We start from the raw sequence: 21,461 nt of genomic DNA on the forward strand, positions 1-21,461 counted from the left end.
CAAATTGTACAATCACGCAATAAATGCCGAATGTGCGCATCTTTCTATATTTCTAACAGACAGCGAAAGTGGAAATATTGAAGGTTTATTTTACAGTCTATGTCTGCGATCGGACTATACGTTGCATTATAATTTAATTACAGCCTGAAATCTAATGGATATCAGTGTCATACTACTCGTACTCGATTGTACGTGAAATCCATCGTGCTTCTCTTCTCATCAGGACTACGGAGGAGAGTCGGATGGATCGAGGGAAACTTTGGCGAGTCTCGCGGGGACAGGGAATAATACGTTCCCAATTTATGCATGAGAGAAGTGCTTGTGCACCGACCGCGACATGCAGGAGGACCCGCGTGTCTTCTCGACCGCGCTCGTTTAGAGCCCCGTCGCACATCCTCCTCGCTCGTTCACGCTCGTAACCACCTACACCGTAATCGCGCGGTATCGTTCCTTCATTGTGTGCGTGTGTATGTGTGTGTGTGTATGTGTATGTGTGTATGCGCGCCGTGGTTCATTCATCCACGTCGCCGTGTTCGCGCGTATGTGCACGTGCACGGGAGCCGCGTACACGCACACACGCGCGACGACGGCGGCGATTCGCGCGGTCAAGCCCGTCGACGGCGACGACTCGCGCGGTCAAGCCCGACGACGGCGACGACGACTGTGAATGAAATAGTTGGATCTGTCAGTGCCAACTATCGCGCCGTTCCCGGTGTACGCGGTTCGTCTCTTAGATCTTATCTGCTCGTCGTGCGTCGTCGCGCATAAAGGGGGTAGCGAGTGGCCGCGAAAAGAGCGCGATTACTCCGACCCGAAGGTCGCGCACCGTTCAAGGCTCTCGGAACCGCTTTAATCCATCCCGGTGAGTTCGATTCTCAATGCCGCGGACGCGAAGGGGAAGCTTTCGACGGTGGTAGCGACCTGTGAACCGGAAGCGGTCCGTAGAAAATCATAAATTTAAAAAAAGAGAATCTTGTTTGCACCGTTAGAGGCTGAGAATAGCATTAAATTGCAATACAAAAGCTCGGTCGAAAGGTAGTAAAAACGAGGAGGACTTTTGCGATCTTCTTTCCCTCCCTCTTTCCCCCCACGAGGCTCGGATGCTTACGCTCGTTTTATTTTCAATTCAGAAAGGGGTCACGAAGAAGCGCGGCTGGACAGACGTACCTTTTAATTCGACCCTGAGCTACTTTTATAATCGCTGAATTGCAGCCGACGGGGGTTACTATTCCTGAACTCTCGGAAATTAAGTCAGTTCCAGTCCCTGCGCGACACCTTCCGCCGGGACTTTTGATTTTCTTTTCCTTTCTTTCTTTTTTTTCAATAACTTCGTAAACCGTCGTCATTCTGGAAAAGTTCCGTCAAGCGATAGCGTCGGGAAACGACCGATAACGAGTGTGAAATAACCGACACGCGTGATAACGATTCAAGCGAGTGACGTCTGTATCTATTATAAAATATAATTGCGAGCTCGATGCCGGTTCAAAGAATGGCTCCACGAACTTTCATCGCCTAGCTTCCTTCCCGCTCGTGTAGCGTTCGTCCGCGCCGGATTTAGTTGATAACTGGTTCTGAACGGTCCACGTAATTTATACGTCTGCATTCCGATCTCGTTGGTCCGCGCTCTCGCGCGCGGAGGACTCCTTTTCCGAAATTGGTCGCGCGCGAAGAGGTGGGGTGGGCCGATTTGTCGCGTTAAGACAAATAGAGTAAGGGAAGTTACAAGCAAGGTGGTCCGGCGAGAGACTTGACGCGTGGACCATCTTCTCGCATGGACCATCGCGCGGAAATCGAATGAATGCCCTCACGTGCGCCGTAATGCGGAACGACACCGCGGACTCTTCCTCGGCCAGGACGACGAGCGAGTGCGTCGTCATCCGGCGCAGCTGACCAACGTGTAAGTATAACGACGAAGGATCGCACCTGCGGATTCTCGCGGAATCCTTGCGCGCGATTCTCGTCCGACGACGAAAATAATATAATCGCGAGCGAGCGAGCGAGCGAGCGAGCGAGACGGCCGGTGGGATAAGATACCTCGGGAGAGACGAGGTATCAGAGCGCATGTTAAGTTATTGCCCGTCATGGTCGAACTTAAACACGTGGAGTAATTTATCAATCTGCGAATATGTTACGGAAGCGCTTAGGCGCTCGCGTCGCCCGGAGAGCGGTTTGCGATCCTCGTCGGCGGAAAAGCGTCGCGATGTGAAACGCGAGAACGGGGCCTGAAAATCCGGAAAAAACAACTTCTCCGCAATTCAGCACCAAGCTGATTGTCGATTTAGGATTCCTCTCTTCTACGCGCAATAATGAAACAAAATATAAAGTCCCATAAGTTTTTGAGATGCGCTCGAATGTACAGTATTCGAAGCTACGGAGAAGTGTTACAACATTGATCACTGTAAAATGTAATGACACTTACGAGCGTTTTTAAAATACTTAATCTATATTCTAGCAGAGAAGCAACGGAAAAAGTTAGGCGCTAATATTGGAAAAGAGATAAAATGGGTGTAAAACATAGAATAGCGTCGTAAAAGTCTTTTACTTTTACTACTGAATAAATAAAGCGTGAAATTAAAGAGCTCATGATAGTCTTTCAAAACAATATAAAACATGTTCTTCTAAAGATATATCATCTTTAATACGATAGGACAATCATGCCAATTATATATATTGTATAATTTATTGATATAATTGTATAATTTGTACAAGACTAAAAAGAAAAACGCTATTGGCGCTATTCTCCATGCCGTGTTTTGATATGGAATAGTCGCGAGCGCGGAAAAGTGAGAATTTAGCTTCTTATTGTTAGCACGGTGCTAAGTGACGATGAGAAGCGTGGCCGAGAGACCAGTGTGTAAAAATATCGCGGCGACGTCTCTGGGGGTACCGACAGTGCCGAATCGCTCGCGTGTGGTCCACTACGCCGAGGAGAGCTCATCTCAAGTTGCACGCGATAACGCTTTGCGTAAACCGGTCGCGAGTCCTATGCAAACGGGCGCATCTGTTTGATCTGTTATCGTACTGCAGCCGGCACGATCGTGTCGCGATATGTTGTCGAGAGTCGCACTATCGAAAGCTAGCCCGCCATTGGAGAACGCGAACGCGAGACGACTTCCATCAATTAGCGATACGTTCGTTAATGTTTCGGCTTGAACTGCAGTCTTAATGGAACTTTTAAATGAAAAATGTATATCTTGTTATCTCTCTGACTCGAATTTTTCTCTATCGCCAAAAAAACCGATGGAGACTTCCACGATGAAACAATTGTGGTGGTTCCCCGTTTCGTTCTCCGATCTCTGTTTATTTGTGTACCCGACTGTAGCATCGCAACAGTAATGGTTTAGATGGCATAAGGGTCCGTAATTGAAGAAGCAAGTGTAAGGTAGCGCTTGCGTAATGCTCTCTCGGCGATGCTCTTATTGTTGTCCGCCAACGTGTTTACGATACGTGGGTGGTGCACGTAGAAAGAAATAATAAAAGCATACGCGTACAACGAGAGAGTTCAGTATTCGCCGAATTATCAGATGTGCGGTTAAAAATCTCGTAAATTAGAGGCGTAAAATTTTAAGTTCCCCAAATTTATCTACTCCCACGTTTTAAGCACAGCCATCTTTTCGCAGATTGCAGAAATCTACTGGTTCCCGAGTAACACTTTTCGTGGTAGATATTTATTTATATATATTATCGTAATTTCTCTAGCGAATTCAAATTGCAGTATAACACGCGACGTGATTTTAATATTAACGTGTAATTTTACTATTAATTTTAAATAAATTTTAATTTAAAAATTGGTCCGTAATTTCAAATTACTCTTTCAGTTAATCATAATTTACCACATCACTGACGCGTTATTTCATTGCGTTCTATGATGTAATGATGTATAATGTATGAAAGAATTTGGAATAAGATAAATGTAACTAATTGGGACAGAATACAAAGTGGTAAATTCAGTCTAACGAGTCACGAACTTGGCTGTCTGACTAATTAATTGGGGTGGGTAATTCGCTCGAAACAATTGACTCCTTGCGTGACAAATCTTAATTGAAAAAACATACGCGATTCATCGGCACTTGGGAACAGTCATGAGCTCAGTGAGTTAGTGTATGTCAATTATATCATATAATGCAATAAAAACTACACTAACGATACACTCATCGCCATCGCTTATTCAGACTGCGCACTCAAAAAAATATTATAGTAGATTTTTTAAAAACTGTATTAAAAACTATATCGTTCTTACCATCAAACTTTTGATTATTTCTTTCTTTCTTTTCTCTCTCTTTCTTTCTCTTCTCTTTAATTAAAATTTTATTGGTGTGCACGTGCGTATCACACATATCACATATCACGCACATCATATAATGTATATCGCACTATATTTTTAAATCATTTGTTTACGCTATATAATATATAATCAACTTGCAGAAGAATATCAAATACTGATTATCAGTTTTTTAAATAGATACCCAAGGAAGAGAGCCTTATCAAATGCACATCTGTACTCGTGCGATGGTAACAATATACGTAATATGTACCCTACTATATACATATTATACTAATGTATGCAGCTCTCTCTTCGGCATATTCCAACGTGCGTCAAATTAATAAAATTAGGTAGATGAAAGAAACGGGGCACAAATTATAATTGCAAATGTGTGATGCAGCCGCGCTAGTATTTCAAATGAGAAGCGAGCGACACGCAGACCTGACGAGAGATCAGGTGTCGGTAAAATCTCATATCTCCATCTAAACGGACGATAGAATCCACGCGTGCGACTAAATTATACGTGGGTATACGCCGTTTTATTGAAATTGCCGGGGAAAATCGTCGCGTATTTGAATGCGTTCCAGTTACACGATTCATTCAGACCCCCGGTTTCAATGTCGACCTTTGCCGAGTCAAGAGCGAATCTTACGTAATCGACGCTTTAAAAGGAACCACGAAAGGTATGCGTGTGCGAGCAGATAATATCGTTCCCAGTCGGATATATGCCAAGATCTACGATTGCAAGGGAACTCGGACTCGCGTTAAAAAGTTACATCTTCCGAAATAAATCCTACGGAACTTAACGAAGTACAGTATGTTAAACCAATTATCTCAGAACTATCTTATCACTCTCCTTCCCTTCCCTAGCTTTAATTAATCGATTTATCCTGAAAAAGGTTTAGTGAAAAGTATGAAAAATAGAAAAACGTTAAGATATCAAGATTTGTGTTATAAATGATTAAAGAGAGGAATTTTCAACAAGATAAAATAGACATATATTAAGATCGATTAGATCAACTACAAATTGACTCCAATAAAATGTTAAGCCGCCGCTTTCTTATCGTGCCTGTCAGATGGCTGAATTAAAAATTAAAGTTATAAGAAGCTCGAAGAAAAATAGAATGTTGGTTTTAATTTAAATACTTTTCGACTTTAATGCTATGTATAAAATTAGCTCTGTAAAATTAGTTATGTAAAATTAACTATGTATATAAGTTAGCGCTCTTTGCGCTTTCAAGATCAAAGCAGTGAAAAAACATTGTTCAAATAGTTTCGGTGCATTATCGTCACTCGGAGTTATAAAACGAGCGTGTAATAAACTCTCCGATAACGTGTAAACGAACAGGCGCGGTGCATCGTAAAATTGTCGTTAACGACGTTGCCCTTGCAACATTATCGGTTTGTCAGCTGGCGGACATAGTTATCGGGCTCGAATCGTGTCTACGAATGAAACGCATGGAAGACCGATTGTCCAGTACATCGTGCAATGAGACGTCGGTATGCTCTATCGACTTAGCTGCGAATTTCGCGCGTCGCTAGAGAGACAATAACGAGAAAAATTCACGGCTCCAGAAAATGAAAAAATTCGCCGCCGAGGGAACGAATTTTTTCATTTTCGTGAGAGATGAACGTAAATTTCTTGTTCCGTAATTCGAAACTGAAAAGGATACCGCGAATCTGGCGTTGAGATCCGATCGTGAGGAGGAAACTCGATCGAGCTCGTAAGTCGATCTCGAAGAATAAATTGTGTCATTAACAACGCCGATCGTGTCAATCGCTGGATCCTGAACGATGGGCATCCTCGCCTTGTTGATTAGAACGATCACGGGTCGACTATTCGAGTGAGTAGTGTTTGCAAACTTTTCGATATCCGACACCCGCGTTAGTTGGAACCTGCATAATTAGACGTGCAAATACGTCGAACGTTCTAGATAGGCTAACCGACTGTTATTCATCAAGGTGCAAATCGCAAATACTCGCGCGTCGTTAAGAGTGTGTCGTTAGAGACACGGTCACCGAGTTTTTGATACCTGTCGCTTTTATTGCAGACGGTTTCTACTATTTTAAACGATGTAATGAACATTCCGTCGAGTCTCTGTGCGAAATTCGACTTCCAATTGGAAACGTTAATTGTATTCGGTAATCTGACTTATCGCCACATCGTTACGTAGTTTTGATATGTTTCTCTTTTATAATTCTTCGAAGAACTCCGTCGATTTCGCTTGGTCGATAATTCGACGGTGATTAATTGGCATTCGCTCTAATTCGTCGTCGTTCTCGTTCGTTCGCGTTGTTGAGACCCGCGCATCTCCGACGTCAAATGCTCGTATACGGCAGGAAATACACGCGTTTCAGCGGAGTTTAAACATTAGAAAAGCGGGACTGCACGGACACGAGTGTGACCTAATCTTCAAGTTACCAGAATACAAATTGCCGTGTCACGAACGGCCGGAGTGTTACGGCTTCGCTCCTACACAGGATACGGTCATAGACGGGCCAGTGAATCCTATTCGCGCGTCATTGACCGACTGACTGTTATATGAGGGAATTTTTCCGCTCCACTTTAAATAAGGATTGCTGCTGAACAAGATGCGGTCCGCTGAATCGATCGAGATTGTAATTCCTGTATGCCTTCGTAGAGCCGTGTAATAGACTTTAATTATTGAGATTACTACCTCGTCTCGCGAGGTAGTAATCTCAATAAATTCGATATCGCGCGAAAAAGATTTACGCGTTATATGTTATTTAAAAAAAAAAAGGATGAGTCAGTTCGACCCACATATATAATTTTCAATGTAAATTCATTGAATTTATTGCATCATCTCATAATAGCTAATTTAATCGGTTTGCTTTAATTTGCCAACTAGTTTGCATGGCATATCGTGCGATCGATCGGCGTAATTGTATCTTTTTTCCCATCATATCACATTCATGGCCGTCAAGTTAACTGATGTAATTTTACGAGATACTGCGCATGAAAAAGCAAATTTAGAAAAATAAATAAATATGATGAAGCAAGAACTTCGCGGTGTCTCAAACAGAATAAAAATACATAAAACGCAACTAATTTAATAGCCATAAATAAAGTTACGAAAAACTGAAAATGACGTGATTGAGTTCTCGGAGAGAATTATTTTAATTTCCTTAAAAGATATGAAAAATTAAATCTTAAATAATTTACACTTCCTAATACCTCTCCTATTTTTCAATGGCGCTTAAACTTGGGAATGCGAGCCATCGTTTATCGCTTATAAAGACGTTACGCAATGTTGTACTTGATGTGCACTCTTTATTCTCCGGAAATAATATCAGATAAGCTTAGAAAAAAAATCAATATCAATTTTATCGTGCTGACTAAAGATAGCCCTCGATCGATTTATGCATTTGCATCACGATGTTTAGGCCTTGATGCAGCATTTATAATGTCAAATGAAATTTCCATATGCATTGAATTTTGAAGGTTGCCCACGACTAGATTTTATGAAATTGTGAAGGGAATCGGAGTAACAATTCTTAAATGCAAAACTGTCATCTTAACATACACAAATAATAAATCTACATGTAAAAATATGTAACTTAAATTAGGAAAATTAGAAGTTATGGATGTAGAAAGAAGTAGGGTTTAAAAAAGTTAATTATTTTAGCTACTAATTATTTTATTGACGACTAGACACGATTGAGAAATTCTGTAACAAACGGAAGATAAAAGTTTGCCCAACATTACTTCATAATCTGCAGAACACGCGTAATCGATAATTGTATCTGGTATATCGCTCTAATGGACTCGGTGTACAAAATGAAAATTGGCAGAATATTGTTGCTGAGGTAAATTATTGCTACCATCAAATTACAGCGCATAAAGGCGAGTCGTCCATAAGCTGTGAAAATTATGCGAAACAGAGATGATTGTGCAACTCTCTCGTGTAATGCGCCGTAAATCCTATGAATGAACCAGAAGCTTCCGTATACATCAGCTGTGCATCGATGACGTAACCGATGCCTATGCAATACGCCACGTGTCTGGTATCACGCGCAAGAAGAGATATTGAACGTTACTCATCGCATATGATTTTTTAGGGATCTCTGCAGATAGTTAAAAAACGATATGCCTCTGCAAGCCCTTGTCTTGGAGATCCGAAAAGAATGAAATCGCGTTAACGAGCTTAACTCGATTTGTAACAACACTGCGAAAGATAAAGTCACTCGTATGCTTTCAAACACATAGACACAAATCTTACAGATTACTGAGCAGAGTAAAGACAAATCCGAGACTTAATAAGATTATAGCTAATGCAGTGAAGGCGCATCAGATGCACCGAAACGATGACGCAACCGTTCGCGGGGGCTTCCAAAGTGACGTCATTAGGATTTCAAACGCGAGGGCGGCTTCTTGGAAATGACGAAGAACTCGAGGCGGGGGCGGCGAGATATCATTGGATTACACAGCGCGGTTTAAACGAAACGATGACGCAACCGTGATGACAATGGATCGACGCGAGTAACGTTACGTTGGGACTCGGAGCGCGAAAGACACCCTTCCGGAGCCGTCCAGAGGGGTTCTAGGGGTGGTTTGCCATTGGCGCACAGGTACCGGAGAGTGGCGGTACGGCCGCGAGGAGTTTGCGGATGGTCTGTGACTGGGAAGTCACAGTGGATCGATAAACTTGCGCTTGCTCCCTCCGGCGCGCCGCTGACACACACAGACAGAGGCTCGTGTGTCTCCAAACTAGTTTTAAGGAGGCATGCATGCACGCGAGTACGATGCGCGATCGCGATCAGTCGCGATGTAACCGCAGAGTGAAACGGCCTCACACCAGGCCACCGGGTGACCACCGTCAGATGCTGGACGTGGGCTGATCTCGCGCCGAAGAGCCGATCACCCGGACCACGAAGCTGGCGATCAGCGACCTGGACACTGAGGTGGGCCCGACGGGAACGTGGGTCTCGTGGGAACGTCGGGGGTCCGTCTGAGACCACGCCTGAGGATCCAGGTACGAGCGAAGGGACGGAACAGCCGGATTCGGAGAAGCCGGATTTTGGTCCGGTCCAACAGGGCGTTTCGGCGAAGGAGCACGATTTATTTTAAAGACGAATCTTGCGAATCTCATTTCATTCAGCGAAAGAGTTTCCAGGGACTAATATTCAGTCGGCTTAGATTAATTCTCGCGCGTTGCTAAAAATTTTAAGTTATGAGCAGGTTGTAACAGCTGACACAAGTCAGCACACAAATGAAATCTTGCGCGATTCAGACTTGGGAGAATTAAAGCGACAGAGAAAGAATAATTGAATAGGTCAGTTCCATAACAATTCACGTTTTAAGAATTTAAAAAATTATTTTAGAAGGTACAAATATTGAAATTTAAAAAGATAAGTCCCGATTAATTTTTCGCTGGTATTTTTCAGGTGTTAGAAAAGTGAGTTAAATCGCTAGCAAATCAAAGTCCTTGCTCTCTTCAGAGCGTCACCTCGCATGATGCTGAATCCAATTTGACGAGGCGAGACATATGTCGCGATATCGTTATCTCGGACTCCCAGGTAGCCGCTGATAAGTTTTGTTATCGCGTTTCCGAAGATCCCTTCTACAATCGAAAGCGCGAGAAAAATGAGAACCGGTCAGGGGCATCGTCGGGACGAAGGTCGGACCCGCGTCTTCGAGAATGCGTTTTTCCCGCCGCGTGTCAGCCGCGCTACCTGTTTTTCGATTATTCAGGAAACCGCGACGGACGAAGGACGTGAGATGCAGATAGCATCCGAGCGCTCCGTCGAAGCTCTCCGACGATGAGAGACTTGATTGCACGTAGGTTAAGGTCACGAGAACTCGTGTGATTCGCGCGATGCAACGTGCTTTCCAGAGTCGGTAACCGGTCGATGCATGACGCAAGGTACAGCTAATCAGACAATGAATATACGATCGCGGTTGATCGTCGCGCGGGTGACACGACATTGATCTTTATTGATCAGGCCGGCCGCGGCGGCCTAGTTGTATCTTGATTGTCGCGATTAAATCTTTCGTGCTCTTCATTTGATGACGAAGGAAAATCAAATGTGTCACCTCTGCAAAAAAATATACCGATCAAACAGAACCGATCTTGAGAAGCTGTACGTTTTTAATGTTCGGATCACAAAGAATAATGAATAGACAATAATTGGACTAGAAAATTAAATATTCCAATTAATAAAGAAGTATCAACGCTCAAAATAAGCAAAACTAAGTGAGAAAGTCAATGGCCAAATTACGAGCATAATGAGGTGTTGGTTTAAAATAAAATCGAAATTATTTACAAATGTCTTTATCATATGTTTGTAAATAAACTCGATTTTATTTTAAACCAACACCTCATTATGCTCATAATTTGGTCGTTGACTTTCTCACTTAAATATTCAATTTCAAAATAAATAAAGTTTCTATCTGTTTATTTATTCAGTCATAATACTTATCGTATAGGACGTCTTCCTTTCTTTCTAGTTCTAGAGCGTGATAGTCTTTAGGTATCGGTGTTACAGTTAAAATTACGAAGGCAACATTACAGCCGATTTGGCCTTAATCAAGCTGCTCTCGCGGTTACAATTTCCACGCGTAAGGTCACCGCACGATTGAACATCGTTATCGTCGTTGACGTACCCATCTGCAACGATATCGAAACGCGCATCCGTGGATTTCAGACACAGATAACCGAAAATCTGACGTAAAACTCAATCCGATTCGATCGACAGATTTGATTGAGAATGGAGAATTAAATGGATCGCGGCGATGCGAATAACTAATTAACGTCAATGATGTAAATTATTATTTAATTACGTAATGGAGCACACGCGTGCGTTAGTGAGATACAGTGGGATTACCGCAAAACAGATTATCGCGATTTCTTCCGAGGCGGAACTCAAGTGGGAGGAAATTGAACGTGTTACATGTTAATTAGAAGCACACGTGATGTGTGTGAAACGCGTCTATTCGTGATACTATTTGCATGATACACATGATAAGTACTCACGCGGCGCAAAATCACGGAAGCATTTAGTCGAAGTGCCTTCGCACATATGACAGTACCTTTCACGATATCGTTTCGTAAGTGTGATTTGAAGATTAGATAATTATCTAATACAAGAATAAAATCAAATCGCAGAATCGATTCTCGAGTAATTAAAATTCGATCTATGATAATTAGAAAATACTTGGAGGTGAATCTTTAGAGTGATGTAAAGTTTATGTAGCAAAGAATCTGTTCCCTGGAAATTATCTGACAAAGTTTGTGTGACAAATATAAACTTTGTGAAAGCAATTATGTTTTAGACGTGTCATTTTGCTCCAATTAGAAAATTACCGCCTATCTAATGCGCTTACATATCGAGTAAACTTTTGAATCTTTTGAATAGCGACTCTAATGCCCGTTTTCACCAACGTCGTTTAACTTGAACCTTAGTTCAATTCACTCTTTGTCTGTTTCTAAGGAAGACTGTTAGAAAGAGACAAAGAGTGAATTGAGCTAAGGTTCAAGTTAAACGACGTTGATGAAAAAGGGCATAAGAAACCCTGATTAATCCATACTCCACGTGCTCTACTAATCTCGCAATTAGATTAACATGACGATTGTGTTTGGCAGTGATCCTCAGATAGGAAGAGGCTGCTCACCTTTCTTCGATCCGCACGTCACTGGATGATTCACATTTTGATTTTCGCCGTGATTAACAGCAGTTCCTGAACGAATATCTAATCAGAGAGAGATAAAGAAAGAGAGAGAGAGAAGAGAAAGATAGTTGCTGTACCGCGGCATAATTACGTAATTTACGTTATTTGTGTCTTGAAATACAACCGCCGTCAGCGTCGTTGTCGGCGGCGCGAATCTTATCATTCTCAAAGGAGAATGGTTGTATATTCGCGGCAGCGAGTATCACACAGCCCTCAGTAGGAAGATGATAGAGAGCCAGGTGCATCAACATCCGGTACGAGTGCCGCCCGACAAGCCACAGTCGCTCCAGACTGCCAATACCGGCGTCAAGTTCGAAAAGTACGTTGGAAAGTATTGTGCGAAAAGTTTTCGGTCTCTCGATTGTAAAAGAAATACAATTTTTTCAAAATATCGAGTTGAAAAACGCGAATCGGCGTCTCGCTCGAATGTCAAGAAGCGACGAGCGAGTGACAGTGCTCGGCATGGGACCGCGAATTAAAGAGGAATTATGTGGTGGAATTAATTGTGGATTTACGCACGTGCATGATTTACGATGATCGATCGCATCATGCGCTCATTCATCCGGCATCGATTCATTTCGCATCCACTTAATCCACTTTTCAATCAACGTCACTTTTTTCTTTTTTTGTATTGTAATTTTGTATTGTTAAAGACGAGTGGAGTTTTTTTCAAGATAATTGCGCGATTTTAATTCTTCGATTATATTATACTGCAAATGATTTAATGATCGATCAGCGTATAAGGATTTCTAAAAATGAGATACGATCTATTTCTCACAAATAGAATATTGCTAAATTTATATGTAAGTAATAAAAAACTTTTATCAAGTGCTGTTCCAAGATTTACGTCAATTTTCAAATAATATCAATATTAATAAATTCTTATTCTGCGGAGTTTGTGAAGTCGAAAAGACGAATGTTCTACGGTCGCAACGTAACGTCCCATCATTCCGTTACCGCAAAATGGCATTTGGCAATTTCATTCCAATATAGGTACTGATAAACCGTAACGGTTCGAGTTTATTACCCATTAACGACCGTAGCCAAAGGGTTAATAAGACTCTCTGGTATTTCGCGCGGGAAAAAAAAAGTTTAACCAGCAGAGATCTCCTTTCTGTCGGCAGTGAGCAATGTAAGGAGCCCCTGCTTCCGGAGAAGCAGAACTCCCACAGGATGACACCGACCGACGGCCGCTCGCGGACCACCTCCGAGTCGAAGGACACCATAAGCACCCCTACCACCACCGCCAGCACCACCACAACCACTAATGGACAGGCGGCAGCGGTGAATTCCGGTGGACACGCCACCGAAGACTGCCTCGAGGTGACCATCTTCGACGAGGGCATCGATGGCGGCCGGCTGCCGGACGTTGTCGCTGAAAGCAAGATCTATGGCGTGACCGAAGAAGACGAGCCGGTCGAATCGTACTTGGCGATCACCATCCAGGTTTTCATACCCTTCCTCATCGCCGGGCTGGGCATGGTGGGCGCCGGATTAGTCCTCGATCTCGTCCAAGTACGAACGAAATTTACCTTTGTCATGACAAACCCTCGCGTGAACGATCCTTCTCTGGAAATACCTTACGAAATATAGGAATATAAGAAATCAATTCGATAACACGCGAACATGTTCTTAAATAGAACGTCCAACTCATATAGCCTCAACATTGATGAACTTAGTGTCAATTTTTTTTATTTGTATAGTGTCGAATGTTTTAATATATAAAATATTAAATTATTTATAGAATTTGCTTAAAATTAATCATAGAATTTGATCTTTAGATCCATTTATTTTATTAATTAGATGTAAAATCAACTTTAAATTGATATGACTTTGATAGTATTAACTTTATTTGATCAATGAATTTTTGTGTCCTCTTGCAGCACTGGGTAGTCTTCGAGAAAGTCAACGAGCTTATGATTCTGGTACCGGCGCTTCTTGGCTTGAAGGGTAATCTAGAAATGACTCTGGCGTCGCGTCTTTCTACTCAAGCGAATCTCGGACACATGGACTTGCCGAAGGAGCAATGGCACATGATCGTCGGGAATCTTGTCTTAATACAAGTAAGTGTCATTAATTCGATCGGACTGAATTGTACTAATTTTTCGAATAAGAAACGATTGATTCGCGTCTCTCCCGCGATAATCAACACAGGTGCAATTTCATCAGCTATTTCGCCTTTAAAGTGTACAGTTGTATGAAATAACATAGGTTTATCGATAGCACGACAAATGTGTTATTTTTGGCACGCATAAAGTCTTAAAAAGCAAACCACGTGCGCTACCTCGGATGCTCGCATTCAGCCGCGGGAGTTTACTTTCGCGAAACTGGTTCTAACTAGATGTTCCACAATTAAACACCGATATTTGCCGTTTGTCATACGAGGGACTCCTAACTTAATTCCGCCGAATACATTGCGAAACGCATATTGGCTCGCTTTGGCGCCGTGTATTTTTCCTCCTGGAATCTCTCTGTTCTCGGTCGGCCTACCCGACTTCTCGACTCCTCAAAATGCAAACGTTCGCCACGTCTTGTTCAACAACTATGCGACGCAACACGCGGAAAAGTTCTGCGCTATTAATCACCCGGCTTCTTATCATCTAGCAGCCTTATCATCTAACGTCAATATATCCACGGAATTAGATGTTTTTTGGGTTCAAGTTCAGTCTCGCGAATTTCCAGCGGCGATCGGCGAGGCTCTAACGATTCCGCCGACTGGCGATTACCGACGAAATTGCCGTAACCCGCAAATCTCGACAAATCCATGCTATCTGTCGACATCATTGTCGATACATCCTGGAAATCGTAAATTGCCAGAGAATACCGCGAAACGACGCTGACAATTTGACCCGTGGTTAGCAGTTAATTGTGAAACGAGCCGACGGCACGATTCCGGGAAAGCGAGCAACGTTTCTCCTAGCCGCTCGATTTAACGAATTGAGAGCTACACGCGCTTCGCCCGTCTTATCATTGGCGCCACGATTTTATTTTATTATGTGTTCAACGCTCACAACGACGATGATAGACGACGGCCTTCGGGAAGCCGACTGTTTACCGTATGATCCTATGGTCGTGTGCGAGCACGAGCTGGTTACCTCACGAGACACGCCGCGCGATAAATGACACGTATACTTCAACAAATCGGTATCTATACAGGATCAGTAGACGCTTGAAATTTTTGACGGTAAAAATTAAAGATGATACCCCAAATGTGTGAAGAATTATCGCAATCAAACGATAGATAAACAATGAGTTTACAATACAAATCAATCGATTATGCTAATATAATGTAGATTATAAAATTCCCAGAATTACTAAAGTTCTCCAAACCTTCTGGAATTCTTCTTCAACTCATGGCTGGCTGTTCTTTCAATTTTTTTCCGGCATTGAAAATATTTTGCGAAATATCTATTGAAATAAATATTTATTGACGGTTTATTAAATTAAACTTCGCTGAAAAACTTTTCTTTGTCGAGTAAAGACTCCTGATTTTCAACATGGTATGTTTCAATAACTTTAATTGTTAGAAAAATTGAAGAAACAAGCGAGGAAATTTAATTTCTCTTCAGCCATCAAGTTTTTATCGGGAGGTTCGTTACTCAGGGCTAAAAATCATCCTAATCGTGCGCAGTGTCAAGCGATAGTGGTGGGGTTCCTGGGTTCCGTGGTGGCGATCGTGATGGGTGCCTTCCGCAACGGCACGGTCTCCCTGGACCATGCCTATCTACTATGCGCCAGCAGTTTGGTCACCGCATCTCTCGCTTCTTTCGTTCTGGGCCTTATTACCGCGGGCGTCATCGTCTTCTCCCGTCATTGCCATATCAATCCGGACAACGTGGCCACGCCGATAGCCGCTAGTCTCGGCGACATCACGTCCCTGGCACTCCTCTCATGGATCGCCACTATACTCTACGAATCCATTGACAAGCAGGACTGGGTGGCACCCCTCGTCATAGCCTGTTACGTCCTCGTGACCCCGCTCTGGGTATGGATCGCCAAGAAGAACAAGTACACCAATGATGTGCTCTACTTCGGCTGGACGCCGGTCATGGTGGCCATGTTGATCAGCAGGTAAAAAGAGAGCGTTTCTCAAGTTCTTCGATCTTGAAGTAAATAATTGTTATCGTTCAAAGGCCTATTATTAGATCTTTATCGCATTTCAAGTACAGCTCGAGATAAAGAAGAATCTATAAATGCAAAATTTTTCACAGCTGTGGCGGTCTCATACTGGAGTTTATGGTGTCGCGCTTCGAGAACTTGACGGTGTTCCAGCCGGTCATCAACGGCGTCGGCGGGAACCTGGTGGCCGTCCAGGCCAGCAGGATATCAACGGCGCTTCACAAACAGGCCGAACTCGGCACGCTTCTAATCCCACCGGGCCTCGCGCATCCCGTCATCTTCATCACCCCAATTGCCAATTTTTTTGGGAAAGGTATTCTCTTTCGGTCTTTAACAAATTATCAAAATTATCGGGATTTTTCATTGCCTTGTCTCTTCAGGTATACACGCCAGAACCACGAGAGTCCTGATGACAATGGTGATACCGGGGCACATTATTTTCATTTACCTGATCAATTACATGAAGGACGGCAACACGTCGATGACGCCGCTCTTCGTCTTCGTTTACCTCTGCGCGGCGATGCTGCAGGTCGCGGCGCTCCTCTACATCGCCTACATAATGATCCACTGGATGTGGAAGCGGAAGATTGATCCCGACAACTCGGCGATCCCGTATCTGACCTCGATGGGTGACTTGCTCGGGATCAGCCTGCTAGCGATTGCCTTCCAATTTCTGTACCTGGTCGGAGATCAAGATTTCGACGCGCCCTGACCGTAGTAAGATTCATTTTTGCGTGACTACGAGCGTGACTGACGGCAAACATGATAATTTCGACATGCTAGTTTTATTATTTGCATGCACCGTAATTGCATCACAGTTGGAATTATATTTCCAGGAATACTGTGATATTAATTCCATTATAATAACATTAAAAATCGATTACGTCGGGAAGATTTTCACAGAGCAAAGATAAGATTGCTATCTTTGAACTTTCACAGTCATAATTTTTGAAATATCGATTTATCGCGTGCCCAACCGACTGAACAACTTATCTACGAACGCTCGAACGACGTGTTGCATTTTTTTACAGGAAGTCGCAAATTATAGCGTTCTTCGGCGGGCGGGACGCACAAGTTAGAACTGTCGGACCGAAAGGGCATTTCTACGAGGCTGTGGTCGTCTGAAAGTATATTCCATCAAATCCAATCGTCGATCTGCCAGTCCGCCGACGAGTCCCACGGACGGATGGTCGCAATGGTATTATACTTGACAAAGCATTAATAATTCATCACTTATATCCTGCGTTCGCTAAGAATTAATTAAAGGCGAGGTATCGAGTGTATCGTTCGCATTTTGTGAAAACCGGTCGAATTTCATTTCCATTATCGATGCGAATATCTCGATACTTAATAATTCATAAATTTTTTACGGATGCAAGATACAAGTGACCGATCGTTAATACCTTGTCAAGCCGAGCGGGCGCGTTACTCAGGTTTTAATTAGCTACTAATATATCAGAAGGTCGGTAGCACGTGGCAAATTAATTCGTCGACTATCTAAAAATTACGATTGTATTTTAAAACATGGAATATTTCCGAATAACCCTATCTCCGGAATTCAAGCCTAAAGTTCGAGAATTAATTTCTTCAAGAATGGCCGATAAAAAAAGATAATTTAATTAGCAAGTTTACCAAGCAACGGCAATAATTTTGTGGATTCTTCGGCAATACATATTTGATGAAATATCTCTCAAGCGCGTGACACAAAGCCTTATAAGATTCGCTAGCCTTGGAACTTGAGGATTTCAAGAACCTAAACCATATATTTCTTCGGTGTATTGCAAGTAAAAAATTGGAGAAATGCCGTATTTTTTAAGAGCAGTCAGAAATAATTTACAAAGTCGCATATTGAATTACAATCGCGGGAATTGCAATAGCAATTTAATGTTAGGACTCCGTAGTTGATTTATCCTCGGGCTCTCAGCGAGAATTCTGATTCTTCCACGGAGCACGCGTAAATAAAAAAAACACGTGTAGTCGTAATACCAACACGTATGTGTCTTCGAATAGTTGCCTTTGTATACGACGAAATTTAGATAGGTATTTAGAAGCTGCCACACGACCTATTTTTGAAAGCTTTGGAGAAGCTCTCGGAGATTTACTCGAGCCTGAAATACTCGCCGCATAAAGGTTCTATGTTAACTCTTGCGGTGCGTTTAATCGGAATTTGGTCTTCCTTACGCAAATAACTGATTCCAAGATTTTTTAATCTTTTGAATTATTTATTAATAGTATGCGGGACATTTTTCGGATCTAGAGAACAATCGCCTGAAAGGTAGAATGCATTATCAGGTTAAACATCGAGTCGATGACGTAAGTTATCGCGAGTACGAGAGCCAGCAAAATCTCGTACAACAAAAAGATTCACTAGCACTATTTATTGTATTTTTCAAAGATTCAAGCGGATTCTAGAGATTTTTGTAGACAAAAATCGGAATACAAAAGCGATGATTGAAGCTTAGCGTCTAAAGCTGACATAGAGACGAGTGCGCAGTTGTTAATAAATTAATCCACGAATTTTACTCGATCAACTATATCGAGGTGTCATTAGTCGATTGGAAAGTCCGCGCAAAGGGTGCAAGGATGAGCCTTGGCGAAATTGTGCACGAATAGCATCGCTTCGAGGGGAGACAACGATAAGCTCGGCGTTTGAAAACCGATTGCATTTACGAGTTAACGTCCCGTTGACGATTATCTCGGACGTCGTGTGAACGATTTAATTCGCACCCTGACACGATTGCAACATGTAGTACAATACGCTTTTGTGTTCAGAAAAATTGTAAGCAACACTTCGGTCGATAATTTAATTTCGCTCGGTGCGTCCGTCACAGCTCACGCGGACGATAGGCTGTATAGTATTGTAAATTAGGATAATTCGTGATGAAAAGGGAGGAAGGGAACGAAGAGAGGCGTCGTTATATTTCCGTGTACATATTACCGTGTAACGTACGTGTTTTATGTACGTTACGTATGTTATAGGCGCCGCGTCGAAGACTAATATTTAGTCTTCGCGATAGGGGGGAGAGAGATTCACGTCCAAGTCGACATCGCCTTTCGGCCCACACACGTTCAGTATTATCGCTTTTACGACGTTGCCTGGAATCGCTGAGGCACGGCGGGTATATCCCGATCCCGCCGACAGAACATTCCGCTTCTTCGGCACGCGTGTGTCTTCTCGCGAACTGCGTTCAAGTCGATCCGATTAAGATAGCACAGTGCACTTACTCTAATAAAAAAAAAGAAGAAGAAGAAGAAAAGGATCACGATACGTTTTGCGGTTGCGTGATTTAACAGTGCATGAATTCGTTTGAGGTTTACTGTCGAATCATCTTCACTCGCGGTTAGTTGCTTCATGAGTTTCGTCGACGCAGTAGAAACGAGATTTTTAAGTAAAATGTAAAAAGAAAGAAAGAAAAAATGCGCTCGCGAATTTTTTTCGTGAATTCTCGCAGCGATATTCTTGAAATGATATGCGTTTTGTTATGCAGTCGAGTACTTTAAAAAATGAACTTTTATCGCTCGTAGCATCATCTAGTGATCGTTATTCGCTTTATTTTATATAAAAAATAATATATGTGTATTTCTCTTTTTTTTATATACGTTTGTTAGTTCTGTTGTTAGTTCTGACGAGCACAATGATCGTATCATGAACAAACGTGCTATAAATACGCAGACAATAAATATGCAATCTGAGGACGGATGTGTAAAGTATTTTGTATGTGTAAAAAGTTGAAGGGAATTTATAAGATCCCTCTGTACAAAGCCGACTTTTGCAAATAAAAATGACAAAAAAAACGATATATATTTTAAACCATTTTACTCTCGCTACTCGTGAAATTTTTAAAGGAGAACGGAGATATCGCGGAGGAGAACGTATGCTGCCACTCGATCGCCGGATTGCAAACCCTCGTCTCGACGTGACAGCGACTAGAGACAACGTATATAGTCGTTTAAACTTTATCCGTAGCCCGAAACACAGCGTTTATTCCGCAAGTTAGAACGACGAACGTACAAGACAATAATCGTACAAGCGGCAGAAAGGGAATATTTTGTATACGACACCCTGTGTATGTGTCTTGCGAACAATAAAACTGGATAATACTTCGACGAGGGGATCGAGCAGCGTACTTCGGAAATAATGTTCCTGTCTACGTTAAGTCTACGTTTTAAAATGTTAAAAAAAAAAGGAAACGGGAGATAGGCACTCTGCATCGTTACCGATCGACGTCGCAGATTATGTCTGACGATGTCTGTAGTCCGTTACACGGCATTAATCACGAATTCCACGACGAGGAGGAGAGCGTAACGCAGTGATAATCGCGCGGCAATTGCCTGACGTCCAGCTGAAGTCATTAACTGTTAAACACGAAGTGGTCGAGCAGCATATAGTGTTCGAGAAATATTTTGACGTAGATCTCACCGTAGATCTCACCGAGATGTAATTTTGTAAAATATGTATAATAAAATGTACGCAAAAAACGTTTCCTCTGACTTTCCTTTTATATAACTTTTACGATATTCGTTTCGTATAACGAGGCATTAGAGAACTCGGTAAATTCAGACAATAATAGAATAAATAATACTTATATTCATTCCTTTTTGCTTTTGGTTCTGATTAAAATATTAAAATATAAATAAGCATGTTAACATGTAATTAAGAAATATATATAATAACTATAATATATATTGTTTTATTACTTTTATTTCGAGTTGCATTTTAAAATGTTTAAAGGTCTAAAGTAAATGTATTTATTTACACGAATTTACATCTCTCTTCAAGATATTTAGATAAGAGATTAGATTAGCGAAAGTTTGGGATGCGTCTTTTAATAACCTCGAAAAATCGTCAGAGTTATTAGGGGACCATACTATAACAAGAGGTTACAAGAGATAATTTAATTCAAATTTCGCGCCCTTTAGTTAATTATCAATAATTACCGACAATTGAAAAAATAACTGGCTCTAAGCTTGGAAAAACTACCTACAATCGGAAAAATAATCGACTACTTTATTAATAGTTATCGACATTGACATTATTATTATCTAAAGAGCACAAAATTTAAATTGAATTTAATTTTTGCCACTTCTTTAACTCTTCTCAAAGCATGTTTTCCTAATAATTTTTCGAGGATTTCGGAAGACGTGTAATCCAACTTTTGCTTGACCCATTTAACTATTAACTTATCTAATTGTCTTATAAAGAGAGAGAAATATTTGTAAATATTTCAATATTATTTGAAACGTAATTATAATTGGAATAAATATATACATATATATGTTACAATTATACTTTCTATTTTAAATAATTCTTTAAAATATCTAATAATTAGATATATATACATATGTATACATATATGTACATGTATACACATACACATATATTACTTA

General features: G+C 41.7%; 1 protein-coding gene across 6 annotated transcripts; it reads left to right on the top strand.

Moving 5' to 3' along the window:
• The first annotated feature begins 151 nt into the window (after positions 1-151).
• LOC139770721 (solute carrier family 41 member 1-like) lies at positions 152-20,556 on the top strand. Of its 6 annotated transcripts, none has more exons than XM_071702853.1 (8): positions 152-1,897; positions 11,869-12,273; positions 13,079-13,469; positions 13,838-14,017; positions 15,586-16,025; positions 16,166-16,386; positions 16,454-16,790; positions 17,105-20,556. In XM_071702853.1, the coding sequence occupies exons 2-7, from the start codon at positions 12,179-12,181 to the stop codon at positions 16,783-16,785; spliced, it is 1,659 nt and encodes a 552-aa protein (XP_071558954.1). In that variant the 5' UTR covers positions 152-1,897; positions 11,869-12,178; the 3' UTR covers positions 16,786-16,790; positions 17,105-20,556. The 6 variants fall into 6 exon arrangements, with proteins under 6 accessions (XP_071558954.1, XP_071558980.1, XP_071558971.1 ...); XM_071702860.1 differs by lacking the exon at positions 152-1,897 and adding an exon at positions 2,000-6,108; XM_071702843.1 differs by lacking the exon at positions 152-1,897 and adding an exon at positions 7,025-9,258.
• The last annotated feature ends 905 nt before the right edge of the window (positions 20,557-21,461 follow it).

Source organism: Temnothorax nylanderi, unplaced genomic scaffold (genome assembly GCF_030848795.1).
Source record: "Temnothorax nylanderi isolate EJ_2023f unplaced genomic scaffold, tnyl_v1.0 TNYL_tig0003_pilon, whole genome shotgun sequence".
Taxonomy (NCBI): domain Eukaryota; kingdom Metazoa; phylum Arthropoda; class Insecta; order Hymenoptera; family Formicidae; genus Temnothorax; species Temnothorax nylanderi.

Bases quoted from the DNA above. Each gene is read 5' to 3' on its own strand.
- LOC139770721 (XM_071702853.1), top strand. From the start codon at position 12,179: ATGATAGAGAGCCAGGTGCATCAACATCCGGTACGAGTGCCGCCCGAC. The intron at 13,470-13,837 runs GTACGAACGAAA...GTCCTCTTGCAG, and splicing joins TAGTCCTCGATCTCGTCCAA to CACTGGGTAGTCTTCGAGAA. The intron at 16,387-16,453 runs GTATTCTCTTTC...TTGTCTCTTCAG, and splicing joins TGCCAATTTTTTTGGGAAAG to GTATACACGCCAGAACCACG.